The following is a 17374-nucleotide window of genomic DNA, read 5'->3' on the forward strand; positions in this document are numbered from 1 at the left end:
CCAGGTCCTGCCTTTCCCAGCTCTGCATTATGGATGGAGTGAATCATCTGGTAAATAATTCACCCGCAATCAGGGCAGTGAGGGTAACAGGAGAGCAGGGGCGAAGGTGTTGGAAGGGCTGAGGTGCGCAACCTGAGCCAGAACCCCATCCGTCCAGGGCTGGGCTTTGCCCTGGGGAGAGAGCCCAGGAGCCAGGCCGGCTCCATCTCGGACAGGCAGCCACCCCGGGGCATGAGGCCATGGTGAGCCCGCGAGCCCTGCGTAGACCGCCCAGCCTCCTGCTGCTGATGCCGCTCTGCCTTCTGACTCTGGGGGCCTCAGGTGAGTGATACTCAACCCACTCCCCCAACGTAGCCCATTTCTGCTCACACCCATTATTTCTTCCCGTCTTTCTCGGGGTCCTTCTTTCACCCTCGCACAGCTGTTCCGTGAAGGCCATTAACTTCCATGACCTGTTGGATGGTAGCCAGCGTGCACTGAGCAACTGCGACATGTGGGCAGGGTGGGGGGGAGCAGGCAGGGCCAGAACACAGCACTGCGTTACCTTAAACCTGGGGGCTCCTCTGAGGGCCCCCGCCGGGTTGCAAGCATGGACATGACAGGGTCAGGTCTGGTTTCATAAAGTTTCCCCAACGCCAGGGGGTCTTTGTGCACCCGCAGCCGTTGGCATGGGAAAGAGTCCGTTTCTGGGTCCTTTCCCTCTCGGTTTGCTGAACATCAGAATTTTGCCTTTGATCCCCTCCCTCTGCCTGCCTTCTCTTCTCTCTCCGGGGAAACCAGGAGCAGTGGGGAGTCTCGGGTTGGGAGTTAGGGCTCCACCGCCTGCTGTGTGGTTTTGGAGGACGTGATTTCATGTTTCCGAGTCTCAGGGGATGTTCTTGGTATAACAAGGTCAGCAGGCAGTGATGAAGAGGCCAGGACAGGGCCTCGCCCTCAGCAAATGTGACCTGCTGTGACTTAGGCCGGTGCCTTGGTCTCCTCCAAGGCTCTTATTTTCACTGCCAGGTGCTGTGGCTGCCAGCACTTGACAGGAGTCTGGCCACAGGGGACAGGGGCACACGGTGCTTGGGCGGGTGCTGGGGTCCTGTGCTTGCCCTCAGCAGCCCCTCCTCCCCCCATAATGATCATCTAATGTCTGACTCTGATCCCATGGGTGGCCCATTTGTCATTGTAACCCTGGTGCCCGGCATGAGGCAGCGCTTGATAATTTAAACAGTTGACAAATGAATAAATGCTGGATGGGCTGATGGCAGGCAGGTGTCATCTGCCCTTTGCTGACAGGTCTGGAGTCCCCTGGAGTCCTTATGCTGAGGTCTCCAAAGCCTGAATTGCCAGTGGCCACCCAGATCTCCTGAGCCTCGAGGTGCCGTCTGGCTGATCATCAGATGGGCTTCGGGGTGCTTGTTAGAAATACAGATTGCTAAGCACTGACACCCTGGAGAATCTGACTCTGTCATTCAGAATGAGGCCCAGGGATCAGTGTTCCTATCCAGCTTTCCAGATAGTCTGATGACCATGAGGATGGGAACCTCTCCTCCAACCCACTCCCTGATCTCAGTCGAGGATTCCCCAGCTGGCCTGGTCCTACGGCGTAGCTGAGCGGGAGGCTCTGCAGGCTCCCTCAAAACCATCTCTGCCTCCCAACTCCAAAAGGGCTCATGCTGTCTTATCAAACCCTGCCCAGTCGGCTCTGACTGCAGAACAGGGCCAGAGGCTCTGGGAAATTGTGGCGGGGGTGGGGGGGGGGGCAGGAGAACCCAGGACAGCTCAGATGTCCTGCATTGTCACTGTCCCCAGGGCAGCCCGACGAGGAGGTGGTGTCCATCCAGGGAGTGAGGGGTGGCTCTGTGGAGCTGGCCTGTGGCTCCCCACCTGCCCCCCTGGTGGTCTTCTGGAGCTTCACCCCCCCGGGGTCGCTGATCCCCCGGCCTGTGGCTGTCACCAATGGAGCAGAGATCAAGGTGGAGGCCGAGGCCTCAGCTCTGGGGACCGTGAGCCTACGGAACGGCAGCCTGGTGCTAGCGGAGCTGCGGGAGGGTGCCCGCGGCCACGTGCTGTGCCAGGCCCTGCACGCGTCTGGAGGCTGGCTACACACCGCCTACTCCCACTACAGCTTGGCCGTGCTCGGTGAGCGGCCGGGCCTGCGGCCTTGGCTCGGGCTGCTGTGCCTGCTGGTCTGCCCCCCTTTGCATGCGCTCCCAGCTGTGTTCTGCAGGGCCCAGATTCTACAAGGCCTGCCCCCGGGGGATGAGGAGGCCTGGGGCGTTCAGGAGTCTAGTGGGCAGGCCAGCCCCCAGCTAGCGAGGCCTGGGCCACCAGATGCAGCCAGACGTGACCTGGGTCTGCAGTAACAAACATAGAGCCTCTCCTTTTTCTGGCCAGTGCCTGTATCGAAGCCTCAGGTGCGGCTGAGTGAGCCATCCCCAGTGGAGGGGACAACCGTGGTGGTCACGTGCTCAGTGAGGGAGGGCACGGAGCCCTTGAGCTTTGCCTGGAAGCATCAGGCACCCCGAGGCGCTGAGGAGGCCCTGGTGGGGGTCACGGAACGACTGCTGCAGCTGGACCCAGTCAATCGGACACACTTGGGCTGGTATGTGTGCAGTGCCCGCAACGCCGTCAACCAGCTGAGCAGTGATGGGGCCTTCCTGGATATCATCTGTGAGTCAGGCTGGGGGGAAGGGAGGTGGTCAGGGCTGGTACCCCCCCCACTCCACACTCAGCCCCTGGCACACCTCAGGGCACTGCACCCACCGGGACCAAATGTGGCTCCAGTACAAGGGGTTTTATCCCAGGCAAGGTCATGGGCCCCTCTTCCCAGGAAACTGTGCATAGACTCGTAGTTACGATTTTACCCATAGTTCTTTGGGTGTAGCCTGAAGGACTCTCAGGGATTACCTGGACTTAGGGGAACAGGGCAGGGGCTCTGTGGGAAGAGAGGGCAGCAAATTGGTCCCAAGAAAGACTTCTGAGAACAAAGGATTCTTTTCAGAGCATATAAAAGTGGGTAAAAGGCCAGAATAGTTATTTCCATAAAGAGGAGAACAGAGAATGCTAATGAACTTGTGGACGAGATCAGAAGTTTGTGTGAAGGGTGAAGGCCAGCACAGTCTAGCACAGTGCTGGGCAGGACAGCAGCCCCTCCGGGGGCTTCTCGGACCCGCAGTGGGGCCAAGCCCAGAGGAGGTGTGCTCTGAGGGAGACATTCACAATGGACTTGGAGGACGTAATCTAAAGAAAGAACATAAAATAGCTTATCAATAAATCAATATTTTAATATTGATTATACACTGAAATGGTAATATTCATGTATGTAGTTAAGTAAAAGATAGTAAAATTATTAAGACCCATTGATGGTTTTTGCTTGGTTGAGTTGGGGTATTTTTCTTTTGAACACTGGCTACTGGAAATTATAAATGCCTGTGGCTCGCCTGTAGCTACTGGACAGAGCTGGCCTAGAGGATCTAAGGAGCAGGGACAGACGGAGTCCTGTCTGTCTTGGACGTGGCTTGTGGGAACTGAGGACAGTGAAGGAGACAATGAACAGTTTTGGCAAAGATGTGGAAGCAGAATGGAAGCAGGCAAAATAGTTCCGTGCTCTCCAGGCATCAGGAAGGAAGCGGAGATGGAGCAGGCGGAGGCAGTGACCCCAAGAAGTGGAAAGGGCTAGCTGCTGGGGTCGCGCTCAGGGCATCTCCCCCTCCCCCCCATTCTCTCCCCTCGCCACCTGAGAGGGACCAACCAAACCAAGAAACTCCTCAACGCCAGGCCACGTGAGAGGGCCGGGCACCCTACCTCCCTTCTCCTGGCCAACTCTGCCGGGTCCCCCACCTCAGCCCCTCCCACCAGCCTCTCAGGGAAGCCTCGCAGGTGCCCTTCTGGGCTCCCACAACCTGGGGGCTCACCTCCACAGACCTTGATCGGCTACCCGGGACTGGACCTGGGGTCCCTGGACTCCGGGCTCCTTAGGGGCCTCGCATAGCAGTTCACGCAGTTGGTGTTTAATTCGTGGTTGTTGGACGGGGAGTAAATTCAGCGATGCTTACTGGAAGGAATGAGGACCGACAGGGTCTTCCCCACCCTCCAGATGGTCCGGACGATCCCGTGATCACCATGGAGCCACCAGGCTTCACGGACGGGGGGTTCTGGGCCGGTGAGAAGGAGGAAGTGACTCTGAGCTGCCTGGCTGCATCCAATCCCCCCAGTCAGTACGTGTGGCTGCGAGACCACACCCAGGTCCACACGGGGCCTGCCTACACCATCCTCAGCGCCCGCAGGGCCCACACAGGCCTGTACACCTGCCTGGCCCACAACAGCCGCTTGGACACCCGCACACAGACCGCCGTCCGGCTCACCATCTACTGTGAGTGTGGGGGGAGGGGCTCCGCGCGGTCTCCAGACGCCTGCGCTCTGGCGAACCGCGGCCGTTCTGTGGGAAATGGGGAGCGGTTGGGGGGAGGCAGGGCTGGGGGGCTAAATGGAGTTGCAGAGCAGGGGGAGAGGCTAAAAACACCATGGGAAGGGGTAGGGAGGGGGCAGCCCCCTTCGAAGTGATTATTCCCATAGTCCCTGGGACTGAACTGAGGCACAGAGAAGGGTAGACTGAGGACAGCGAGACAAGGAACCCAGGGCAAGGACGAGAATGGGCACGGGGACGCTTCCCTGCTGGGGCTTCCATGGGAGCCTCTGGGGTTGCCCAGTGATTCCGCCCTCCTGCCCAAGCCCCAAGCCGCTGCCCCTGACCAGAGAGCTCAGCCTTTTGCTCACTGGCCCCTCAGAGGGATCAGTCTGTCCCTGCTCACCCTCCTCCCCTGACTTCCCTGACATGGGCACCTCTGGGTCACTGGCAATGTGACCTGCTCCAGCACCATCCGAACCCCCTCCTGCCCCAGATCCCCCCGAGGGGCAGCCCTCCTGTGCAGTGCTCCCCACCTCTGGGGCTGTGACTTTGGTCTGCACCTGGCCCGGGGGGCTTCCGACTGCCCAGCTGCAGTGGGACGGGCCCCGGGGAACTGGCCCTGCCGCCCTCAGCAATGTCACCTGGAGTCACGCAGCCACCCAGCTGCCCAACGGCAGCATCTTCGCCTGCACTGGCCAGCACCCAGCCCTGGCACTGCCCAGCCTCTGCAGGATCACACTGTGTGAGTGGGCATAGGAGACAGACAGCAGGGCTGGGACAGTCCAGGCCGAGGAATGAGGAGGGGTTCGGGGAGAGAAGGGAGGGGCCCTGGGATGGCAGGCAGGGAACTCCAGGCCACAGGCTCTGGGACCTGCCATGTAACAAGGAGGCGGACAGCGTTCCGCTCAGACGTGCCTCCCAACTACTGTCCACTCAGTCCTGGTCTCCGTCTACACTGTGGTCTGTCTTCCTTGGTTCAGGATTGGAGTCTGGGGACACCCTCCTAACTGTCCCGACCTCCAGGGGCGGCAGACCCTCACCGCCCCCCTCCCCACTCCATTTCTCCTGCTCAATTGCATGTTGGTCTTGGACAGTGCCTGTACCTTTCTCTCCACCTTGAGAACTCCTATCCATGTACAAGGCCAAGTTTAAACGTCATCCTGTTTTAGTCCTTCTCCCTGAAGGCCCAGAGAGCTGTAGGCCAGCATTCAGCTCATTGTATTGTGATTGTTAGCTTAGTGTTTGTTCCCACTGTTTCTCTGGCACACCGTCAGCCTTCAGTACAGGACGATTGGAACAATAAATGAGCTGACTGAGTAAGTGGAGGACTGGGTGAGCGAAGCAATTAGTGAAGGATGGAGGGCTGGGACGGGGCTGCTGAGTCCCTCCTCCTCCGCCCTGCAGGGCCATGATGAGCCATTCATTGCCTACTCAGGGGAGCCCCTCCGGAGCCCTACTTGCTGGACCACGGCCACAACTGGAGGCCAGTTCATCACGTTGAGCTGCGAGTGGGCTGGAGGCGAGCCCCCGGCCCTGCTGAGCTGGCTGGACCCACAGCAGCAGCCTCTGGGCCACAGCAGCCCCTCGAGGGCAGTGCACCTCCTGCGGGCCAGGGAAGATCTGGCTGGCACAGAGTTCACCTGCCAGGGCGCTCACCCACTCAGGGCCCCCGGGCCCCACTGTCGGCTTCAGCTGGGTGAGTGGGGGCTAGTGACTGCATGTCGTGGGACTGGCGTGGGAGGAGCGGCCCTTTGCAACCAGGATGAGGGGCTCTCGGGGGCGGCTGGAATGCAGAATGCATCCAGAGACTGAGTCACCTCCCCTCCCAGGGACTCAAGTGTTTTGATCCATAAAACCAGGGAGTGTAGTCTAGGTCTGTGTTGTCCAATGAAAATATAATGTGAGCCATATGTATAATTTTAAGTTTTCTAGTAGCCGCATTTTCAAAAGCAAAAAGAAATAAGCAAAACATTTTATTAAACTCAACAGACCCAATATGCGATCATTTCAACAGACCCAATATGCGATCATTTCAATGTGTAATAGAAAATTATTAATGAGATATATTGCATTGTGTGGGGTTTTATTCTACTGTCTTCAAAATCTGGTGTACTTACAAGTTACAGCACATCTCAGGGTGGACTGGCCACGTTTCAAGTGCTTAGCAGTCACCTGCGGCTGGGCAGTACCCATCTAGCCAATGAGGGGCTCTGACTGTCAGCCTCACCTGCATCAGTTCGCATGAGAGGGGCCTGATTATCTTCCTGACTTGCACTAACAGCTCAGGTGTCAAGAGGTCTTTACCTCTCTCACTCCCTCTAGTCGTCTGTGGTCAGGTTTCCTTCCCAGGCTTCTTCTGGCCCTGCCAGTCCCATTTATTGTTGACTCAAGAAAAAGGGTTAAACGTTGAAGTAAAAAAGGTGAGAAAAGCTAGCAGAGGAGCCGTTATATATACTTCTCAAAGCTTGGGGACCAGGCTGTGTTCAGGGGCTCTAAGAAATTGCTCCACCCAAAATATTTGCCTCCCTGACTACGCAGTCTCAGGGCTGGAGATTCCACCAGAGGTTCATTGACACCTGCAACGGGTCGTTAGGAGTCAGCCTGTGAACACTGAGCACCTGCTATGGGCCCAGCCCTGAGCCGGGGTGGGAGGTGCTGGCCACAGAGGGCACGGAGGCACCGTGCCAGGTGCTGAGAGGGAGGAGGCTAATGCCGAGGCGAGTAAGGCGGGTGCCCCACCTGCAGGAGCCGCGCCTGGGCTTGGGGGGAGGCACAGTGCTGTCATCACTACACTGGGGCAGATGGTGATAGGAGTCTGGTTAGAATGGAAGCCTGAAGAGGAGGCAGCCTGGCCCAAGACAAGCTTCACTGCTAACCCCACAGGCCCGTCTCCTCTCTCCCCTTCCCTCCCCCGCTGGCCAGCACCTTACCTGCCCCCCCACCCCCTCCCCACTTCCTGCTAGTCAGATGTGAAGGTATTTCCCCGCCTCCCTCTCTCTGCCCCTGCAGAAGCCCCACAGCTGGCAGTGGCTAAGCCCTGGGTGTCAGTCCTGGAGGGGGAAGAGGCCCGGCTGGGGTGTACCCTCCAGGGGGGCACACCACCTGCTCGCCTCCTCTGGCTGGGACCCCAGGGACAGCCATTGGAACCAGGCACGTCTGGATTCATGCTGCACCCAGAGGGTGCCCAGCTCCACCTTCGAATCCGAGGTGCAGACCCCACTCGCCACAGGGGCGCCTACCAGTGTGTGGCTCTCAACGCTTTGGGCAACCGCAGTCGCAGCGTCCTGCTGGAGGTCCTGAGTGAGTTGGGGGAAGAGGGGGCGTGGGTATGGAAACCCTCCAGCCCCAGTGCCTGCAGGTGGAAGGCAATGGAATTCCTACTCCAGGTTGGACAGATTAGCTCCCTCAGGGCCATGAACCTGGGTGGGCTGTGTGAAGGTGAATCACATGTGCTCTGGAACACAGGCCAACAGAGCTCCGTGTCAGGATAATCCCCTTGCCCTTCATGTATAGATGAGGAAACTGAGGCCTAGAAATGGAAGTCGAGGGCAACAGAGACCAAACCACACAGAACCGATCAGGTCTACACACCCCAGGCTAGGGCCTCCTCCAGCTCTCAGAGAATCTGAGCACACGTGGGCGCCCAGGCACCCCTGCCCCCGCACCTGGCTGTGGGCATGCATGTGCCTGCAGGCCCCCCTCACCCCCAGGGTATCCAGCGCCTCCCAACGTCACCATCAGCCGCCTGACCTACGGGAGGCACCGGCAGGAGGTGCAGCTGCAGTGGGCCGTCGAGGGCTCCGGGAACCTGACGGGCTTCCTGGTCCAGCGGAGGCCCAGTGTCCCAGGCCCCAGCGCTGCAGCTTGGGAGACAGCAGCCAGGGACATCGGGCCTGAGAGCAGAACCCAGCGGCTGGGGGGCTTGGACCCAGGGGTGCTTTACGCCTTCCGCATGCTGGCTGTGAATCACCGCACAGCGGGACACCCCTCTGGGGTGAAGATACCAGGTGCTGGGCTAGCACCACGGCGAGGCTCCCCTTTGTCCCACTGCACGTCCATCCCTGGCTCTCCTCTTCTCCCCCTTCTCCCCAGGGACCCTCTCCACTGCTGTCTTTCCCATCCCCCCCCGCCCCCTCCCCAGGAGGCCCAGAGGCCTCAGGCCCAGGGGTAGGAGCCCTAGTTCAGCTTGAACCAGAAGGGGGAGGGGGCCGATTGGAGAAGGACAGGACCCCCTCTGTGCCTCAGTCTCACCCCCTGGGCCCACAGGTGGGCTCTCAGCTTCCTGCTGCTCTCCTTCTATCCCGGGAACTCCCATGTTAGGGCCCCTTCCCTTCAGCCCCGCTGCCTTCTGTGCCCAAACGGGACTTGGCTGGGACTCAAACCCTGAGCAGCAGGCATGCAGGGCACCTCTCCCTTGGGAGAGGCCTGGTCTCCAGGTGCTCGGGGTCCAGCTTTGCTCCCGATCTCCCGTCTCAGGTGGAGGGGGAGCTGGATAGCTCGGCGCTGCCTACGGGCAGCCTGTAAGCCACTGCTGCCAGGTTCCGCCGTGGCTCCACACCTGTCCTGTGCAAACAGCGCTCTCCCCTCCTAGCGGACCCCGCCCTCAGCACCTTCCCCGCAGTGCTGGGTGCTGCAGGCACAGGGATGGTGGTGGCCACCGTGGCCTCTTTGCTGGTGTTCCAGTATGCCGCCCGGCACCCAGAGACTTGCCCCCGTGAGTGGGAAGCTGCAGGGGGTGGTTGCTTGGCCCCAGGTGGCCAGGTCTGCTCCTGTCCCAGGGAGAGGCAGGACCCCTGGCCAGGAAATCTGGGCTCCAATGCTGACCTCAGGCCTCTGCCCTGCCCTGCACCTGGAAGGGAGAGTTACTCCCTTGAGCTGAGTGGCCCAAGAAATGCACCTTTTCCTTTCCTTCCCGCAGGCCTGGGTCAGCTTCTTGTCCCCATGTGAGTGTGGAACCCGGCATCCGGGGGGCAGGGTTTTCCTCTCACTGGAAAGGAAGGTGGGGAACGTGTGGTTGTCACTAACTTCACTCTCATATGTCACCCTCAGGGAGCGAAGTCACCAACACCAGGGTCCAACGGAAAGCCCAGAGGCACAGGCAGGTAAGCACCCTTTGTCCCCAAGATTGCGCATGCCTTCGGAGAGCAGTCCTGAGTTGCATGCCTGGTGCTCAGTCTCTTGTTCTCTAAGAACAGCCTGGGACACTCCCAAGGTGCCTCTCTCCTTTGTTCATGTCTGTCCGTCAGGTGCTGAAACAGCACCTGCCATCTCAGGTTCAGATCCCACCCAGGAACCCACGGATGCTCCAATCAATGTCACCATCACAGTGACTGCAGCACCGTGAGGCCCCGGGAGGAAGGTGTCAGGGAGACAGGAGGGGGTGGAAAGAGCACCCGTACCACTTGGTCTGAAAAGCAAGGTGGCTAAAGGCATGAGCTCCCTCTTCCCCACCTACATCCAGCCTTCACCACCGGCTCAAGGTCCCACCGCATGGCCGCTGGTTACAGAGAAGTCCTGGTCCGGCCTGTGAAAGACAGGCAGGAGGACAAGAAGACACACAACTGGAGAGCAGACCTGCCGGGTGCCCACGGGCCCGTGAGAACATCGGTGCTGGACACTGCCCGGTGCTGCGTGAGCGGCGGGCGGCTCCCAGGGCAATTCCTCAATAAACCACGGCTGATGCTCTCACGAGTGGAGGGTCATTTTAGTTGCAACTCCCACAGGGCGAAGCTAGTCCCGGGTTCAGGTGGGTCCCAGGTTTTCCCCCTGGGAGGAGCTAGGAGATGGGAAACAAGATAGGCCTGTTCCCTTCATTCAGCCACAGCAAGAGAAACAGCCCTCTAGTTCCTGCCTTTCCGCATTGTAAGCCCCTTCCCTGGGCCACGAGCTTCCACCATGGGTCCAGCTTATAGCAGCTGGGAGCAGAGCCGGGCGCAATGCCGGGGCCTTTGTCTCCTGTTTCCCTGGGGTGTAGGAGTACCCCCTGGTCTGCGGTGGTCAAAGGGCCGGGGCGGCGAGACCCCAGGAGTCTGTGGCAACAAGACAGGGCAGAGGTGCTGCGGATGCGGCTTCCTGCCCCCCGGCCTGGGGAGCTGGCTGAGAGGGGACCCAAGCTGCTCCAAAGTCACACTCCGTCAGCTGCCAGCATGACTCACCGGCTCCGCGCATGCGCGCCTGCAATCTGGGTGAAACACAAGCGAGTGCTTGTTCACTGCTGAGAGTCAGGGCTCGAGCTGGCTCCGCAGGGGGCTCAGGGGAGAAAGCACGGAGCGGAGAGACGGTCTCGCCAGGAGTAAGTGGCGCCTGAGAGGAGCGGAAGGGACGGAAACTGGAGCTGCTGCTTAGATTCTCGCAGCCTTGAGACTCGATTAGAAAAGAGGCTTCGGGCTTCCTCAGCTCTCTCAGGACCGGGCTAAGGCGTAGGGGGCCGTATGTAAACATGGAGAAGAAGATATAACGAGACCTCATCCCGTGCAAAAGACCGTTGGCTTTCTGGTCACAGCAGCCCAGACACTTTGATTTTTTTTTTTTTTTTCTTTTAGGGCAGTAAAACAAAGCTGCTCCTTGAGGGGGCTAAATTCTACCCTGGAGCTCGTAGAGATGTTGCTCTAGGTGATGGCGAAAACCACGATGTGGCCCTGGCCGGTGGCTGGGTTGGAGCGCTGTCCCCTGCACCGAAACACTGCGGGTTCAATTTCCAGTCAGGGGTGCACACGGGAGGCACGGGATCCATGTTTCTCTATCACATTGATGTTTCTCTCTCTTAAAAGCAGAGAGTTGTAAGGAGGGAACACTCTTTCCTGTTTTCCTTGTGCTCCTCTCCCACCTTCCTCTTCCTTCCAAAGAAATACTGAGTTCCCCTAAGGGGGGTCTGCTGCTTTGACACAGCTCCAGGGCTCAGGTACTTTCCTGAGCCCCCCCCCCCCCAATGTTCTAGATCCCGTTGCTGCAGGGCCTGGCTCCCTGCAGCCAGAACAGAGGTGATTAACTCACCGGCTCCCGCACCTGCACCGGGGGGCTGCCAGGGGACGGCAGGGTGCAAAGGTTCCAAGCAATTTCCTAGTGAGACATAAGCCCACCCCGGTCACAAGCCATAGGCAGCCTTTCTACAAACAGGGAGAGTGTGAGCGCCCCACCTCACTGCTGCTCTCCATGAAAGCAGCATTATCCTTTAATATAAAGTCATATCAACCAAATAGAACCTGTCAAAGCCACGTCATTTAAAATATGTACAGTTCCAAACATACTATTACAACTTTAAGGAAAACAAAACATACTTCCTCGTATGATACACAAACATGCATCCCATCGTCACTGCTTTAAAAGGGCAACACAGGCGAACTCCAACCATAAGATGAAGTTCCTCGGCAGCACTGTCGCTGAATGAGCGCTGTGACGTGACCAATGAGCACGGACGCACTGGCCCTCAGGCTCATGGGCAGAGGTGAAACCCAGGAAGAACTGTTCTAAAAGACCACCTCCAGGGATTTAAAACATTGCAATTTAAGGTACACCCTGAGAAGCACCAGACGGTCACCCATCACCAGGCTGCCAGGGGGCATCAAGGAAAGAAAGGAGACAGCGAAATGATGTAACAGAAATGGGAGGAGTTTAGTGCTAAAGCAAAGACTCCCAGAGAGCTCTACGGCAAAAAGGGACACGAGGAGGCCTGTCCTTCTACAGTGCCACTAAGCCAAGTGACCGTCAGATTTGGGCGGGGGTCAGGGCGTGGGGGTCTCAAAGGGAGACGGGACTCTGGGGAGACAGAGAACTAGCACAGAGCTGCCCACGTGCACAGGGCAGCCTCTCGAGCTGGGGAGCTGGAGCATCGGGGGCTTCACGCAGTGCTGCGGACGGAGCACGCAGGCCTGGACTGGGTCCGTGCAGAGAGGGAAGCGCATGCTGCTGGAAGGCAGCACGGAAAAACAGAAGGAGCGCAGGTTACGGGGTTATGGCTGTGCACCAGCTGGGGTCCCATCCGGGCTCCGCTGCTCACTGTGAGGTTTGCAGACCTGAACCCCTATGTGTGGGCGCGGCGTGAGGGTGACTGGGACAGCAGCAACAGGCTCTGAGCCTGGGGCCGGGGCCGCAGCAGGGGTCGCACGGACGTTAGTACCGTCTCACACCGCGCACGCGGCCCTCGGCTTCCTGGTGAGGTGACATCAGGGAGAGCTAGTTCTGGTGACTCTGCAAGGCATGGCGGTTCAGGACAACTCATAACGCCTAAACATAAAGGCTAGGATATACATAGTTACATTTATATTTATATCTCTCAACATATAAAGGCATTTTTTTATAAATAAAATACAATAAAATGGATAACACTTAAAACAGCGTCACTAATAATATAAATAAAGCAGTCCACAATGAGACTGCCCTATAAGGAACGTCATTTTCTCCTCCTGGTGGACAGATCCCGCATTCGGACTCAGTCTTTAAAAGCAGTTTAGGACCTAGGCTCCCGCTAACACACCTGTTTCCTGAATCCAAACGACAGCCGACAAACATTGACTCCCCGGTTTCCTAAAACTCGCTTTGTGACAGCGTTGCTGTCACTTGATTGGCCAACACAGGGGATGCGTTCACATTCCGTGTCCTGGGACTTCGTCCTTTGCTAGTCACATAAGTCGGGGGTGCAGCCATCCCCGCTCCAGAGCTACTGCACCTACGCAACATGAAGAAGTCCCGCACAGCAGAGGCAGGGACACCCGGATGGCACCTGGCTCCGACAGCATCCCTCATACCTGATCCCGCAACTACACTCACTACATTCTAGTGGGAGGAGTTCTTGCATAGACTCAGCCTCCACAGCACATCTCACTAACAGTCTATTAATAAAATATATAAACATATGTAAGGGAATACTGATGCACTTATATAGAAACTTGGTTAACATAGGATTCTAGTCTATTTCACTGTAATTTCTGGGAAACTGTAAATTTTTTTCATTTATGCTATAACTGCTGGACTCTAAAGGGAATCATTCTCCATTTCTTTCCCCAAAGGGACGCACAACTCAAAAAGGAGCAATGATCCATTAAAGCTGGACTCAAGCTATTCAACACACAGTGTTTTTGTGTTTGGGGCTTTTTTTTTTTTTTTTTTTTTCCTCTTTTTTTAGACTTGGAGAAGAAAAGCTTCCCAAAGGCAGCTGCAGATACTCTGTCACTCAGGGGCAGCACACTGTGATTGATGCACTGGGCTTAGCAAAGCCTGAGGTGCCTGTTTCCGACAGCAGTCTGCAGAAAAGTCAGGAAACTTCAAACCACACCCTCCTCACCCTCCACATGCAGGCTTCCCTGACATCACATCTTCCGTGTTGGAAGCTGGGCGAGGATGGCTTTGCTTCGGTCCCGTGTTAATGACGAGGGAGCCTCTGCTGGGCCCACTCCCTGGAAACCCTCCCCTGCCTTCTTCAGAGTTAACCCGTTCTCTTACAGTCATCGGTGGAAAGGCTTACTCAGCCCCCGCTCTCAGAAACAGTTAAAAAGGAGCACATGGTGAGCATTTTATAAACAAGTGCAGTTTTAAAGCCATGGGACTTGAAGGCACCCTTCTTCTCCCTGGCCTGGGCTCCCCTTCTGGGACCGCAAGGACCCAGCCACACCTCTGCCAGGCCCATGACGCTGGGCCCGACTGAGGCCCAGGGAGCGGCACACGACCTGTGCCCACGTGCAGACAGACAGTGAGTCAACAGGTCAGCTGTCACTTCTGTGGAAGGCACAAATAAACTTCCTAAGAGACCTGCTACTAGAGAGAGCAGGTTACCACTGTGGTTGCTGCAGAGTGTTCTCAGAGAGTCTGGTAATATAACAGTGAAAGACAGCTCACCATCTGGAAGCTTCCAACGGCCCACACCCCTCCCTCCTGGCTGGCTCGTCCCACAGGCTGGGTCTGTCACTGAGGTTCTTGGAAAACATGGAATGCTCTCGAATGATTGAAAACTATGCAGAACTAGGTTGTTTCCTACTGAGGGGGGAGGAAGGGAACATTTTAAGGCATAAATAATATAAAAGAGCACACATTTTAAGATACATTCATATGACATTACTACTACAAAAATAAATAGTGACTTTTCTCTGATTTGAATTAACGTCCTTCACAGTCCGTTCCCAGGCCTGGTCTGTGCAGCGACAGCTTGAAGTGGGAAGTGACTTGTCACCTGCGCGTCCTCAGGTCTCCTGGGGCTGCTGAGGGACCCCCGACGGGCTGTCTAACGGAACGCCAGGAGGAGACCGTGCTGTCTTCTCAGTACAGTCCTTTGAAGCGGGTGGCAAAATAAGCGGATTCCAACTTAAAATTTTGTTCTCTGTCTCTGAATGGCCATAGCTGTCTCCTGAAAAACACAAAGATTTGGGAGCGTTGTAAAATCATAAAGGCTGACTTCCACAAAGCAGTCTAAACACATTACTTCAAGCAATAAAGAAAGAATACTGAGTAAAAGTAGAGCCCAATTCTGCTCAGTTTGAGTGTGAGGGAGACAACAGGTAAGAAAGGTTTAAAATGAACCTGCGCCCTCATGAGTCGTTACACACCCCCTCCGAGGGTTAAAGCAAACACACTAAAAGCCCCCAAATCACTGCCTTAAAGAAACAGAGGTCCATGACCACAAAATTCATCCTCCAAGCAAGTCGGCTGCCCAGGCGCAAACCGAACCTGGAGGGCGATGGGATGCACAGCCTGAGATGAAGGAGGTGAATAAAAACAAAACTTAAAAATGTACGTAGTCTCATCCGAGCGAAGAATGCAACACCCCGCCCAGGCTCTGGAGAAATGCGTGGGCTGACCACAGAGAGGGTGCACCCACACCGTCTCCCCTTGTCTGTAGCTAACTGCAGCCTTCTAGGAGCTTGGAGTTTGTCGTGTCCCCCGCACCTCTGCTGGACTCTGCTGCCTCTTCGGTGGCGTCAGAGGTGACGTCGTTCCTGCTGTCCTGGCAGCAGGTACGGTGGGCCGGTCTTAGCGCGGCTTCCTCCTCGATGCTCTCCGCAGGTGACGGGCCACAGTTGGGGGCTGGTGAGGCCTGGCACACAGGCATCGCTGTGTGACCGAGGGGCTTCATTTCCAAGCCGTCCTGATGACAAGGTGCGGCCAGGGGGACCACGGAAAGGGGGCTGCTGCTGAAAGTGCCATTAGTTTGGGTGAAACACCTACAAAGTGCAAACCGAAAGAAACAATTTTGTCTAGAGGGATCAGTAATTAAAATGTACTTATTTTGCAATATCAGTTGGTATTTTGTATCAGATTTTTAACAGAGGCAGGGGCTTAAAAATAAATGCTCCACTGTGATTTGATATATCAAAAACTCCAAAATTACAGTTAACATGGGATACAACAGGAGAATAAATCAAAGAGCAAACCACTTGAGAATGCAACCTTCTATGATGCCCTATTCCCTTATATGATGACTCAGTCCACTGTCAGAAGCGGTTTCCTAGTTCACAATTATCTGGCCCCTGAACACAGCGCACAGAAAGAAAAGGCCATTAGCCACGGGAAGAAATGGGGGGCGGGAAAGGAGATAAAGCTGAGACACGGATGTCCACATTAAGAGAAATGACCTTATGAAAACCAAGGAAAACAACCTACTTTGAAATCAGACACTAGGTTCCCTCTCACCCTTGGAAGGGACACCACCAGGATTAGATATTCGAAATCAAGGTCTTGTTTCTTTTCCAAGTTTCTTCCTTTCAAGAATTAATTGCTAGTATTAGCAGCAAGCATTCACTTCAATTCTGCCACACGTTTATTTCTTGTCTTCACCTAAGACATGTGTTCTGTCTTCCCTTCCATTCTTCTGACAGCATAACTTCTACCGATCTTCTAGTTCACTGCGTCTTTCCTCTGCTGTCTCCAGTCCGCACCTAAACCCATCCAGCATACTCCCCATTCCAGTTACTGTACTTTTCAGCTTTGGAATTTCCATTTGGTCTTTTTTCTTTTTTTACAGTTTCTATTTCTCAGCCAGAATTCCCCATATGTGAATTCATTGTGTGTTTATCTTCCTTTAGATCCTTGAACATATTTTTAATAGCAGCTCTGAAGCCACTGTCTGCTAATTGTGACACCCGAGTGATCTCTGGGTCTGTTTCTATTGAATTTTTTCCCCTTAAGGAAGTATCACAATCCTATTTCTTCAGATGTACAGTAAATTTTTTACTGGATTTTTTTCCCTTTTAATTTTCTAGTCCTTCTGTTGGCCTTGGACTCCATCTTCTGACACCTTCTGTTTGAGTCCATGACCCAAGACTGAAAAATGCTTTCAGACAAAACCCGTAAATAAATGTCAGCCACTGTCTTTCAAGGTTAGGCTTATTTGGTTTCTGCCTGCTTCTGGTTACTCTCCAGTACTTCCAAATTGTCCATATTTCAGCATTATTGCCTGTGGATAATCAAGCTAGTCCACCATTAACAGAAGCTGGAGCTTCAGAAATATATTTCTAAGACTGGGAGTAAGGAAAAGTTCGGAGAAGTCATTTCACTTGGCTTTGGGCATGTTAGGCAGGAAACACACAGGGCTGACCAGCAGTATGCTGCAGACAGACAGTGGTAGGGAACAAAGATAAGGATTCTTTGGATTCCCATCCTTTAAACATGGGATGGTATGTTTCTGGGGCATATGAAACTCAGTAAAATTTCAATATAATAAACCAAATTAATTAAAAATTTTCTACTACACCAAATCCTAACTGATAATGATCAGTAATTTACCATGTAGATAACCAAATGTAAGTAATTCGGTCACATAACTTTTAATTCAATTCCAGAGGTCTACTTGTGTCGGCATAAAAATGGCTTTAACTTGGGGGTTACATACTAAGAAAAATAAGCAGAGAGGAATAATCTATAAAAAAGGAATACCTGTCCTGCATATAATTAGGTGTATAGCATATAAAATAATGATACTGCTTTACTTAAGATTTCTAAAGCAATCAGATATTTTCTATGTCTGCAAATATGTACTATTTACTAAGACGC

At 55.1% G+C, this 17374-nt stretch overlaps 2 protein-coding genes across 4 annotated transcripts in view; one reads left to right on the top strand and one right to left on the bottom strand.

Annotated features, from left to right (window-relative positions):
- Positions 1-239: 239 nt before the first annotated feature.
- On the top strand, positions 240-10074 carry VSIG10L2 (V-set and immunoglobulin domain containing 10 like 2). Its single transcript, XM_090292551.1, is given in 12 exon segments — positions 240-353; positions 1803-2127; positions 2383-2658; positions 4085-4360; positions 4890-5138; positions 5832-6092; positions 7406-7696; positions 8107-8403; positions 8988-9110; positions 9315-9339; positions 9446-9498; positions 9643-10074. Coding segments are annotated over 12 exon segments (2388 nt in total). The 3' UTR covers positions 9741-10074.
- Positions 10075-14416: 4342 nt separating this feature from the next.
- CDON (cell adhesion associated, oncogene regulated) overlaps positions 14417-17374 on the bottom strand; it is an 86999-nt gene continuing 84041 nt past the window's right edge. For all 3 annotated transcript variants that reach the window (XM_090292553.1, XM_090292552.1, XM_090292554.1), the window contains exons 19-20: positions 15272-15546; positions 14417-14732 (exon numbers count right to left, since the gene is read on the bottom strand). In XM_090292553.1, the coding sequence (XP_090148679.1) occupies positions 14569-14732; positions 15272-15546 (439 nt within the window). In that variant the 3' untranslated portion in view covers positions 14417-14568. The remainder of the gene's footprint in view (positions 14733-15271; positions 15547-17374) is intronic.

Source organism: Furipterus horrens, unplaced genomic scaffold, assembly GCF_987537825.1.
Source record: "Furipterus horrens unplaced genomic scaffold, mFurHor1.1.pri manual_scaffold_11, whole genome shotgun sequence".
Taxonomy (NCBI): Eukaryota; Metazoa; Chordata; class Mammalia; order Chiroptera; family Furipteridae; genus Furipterus; species Furipterus horrens.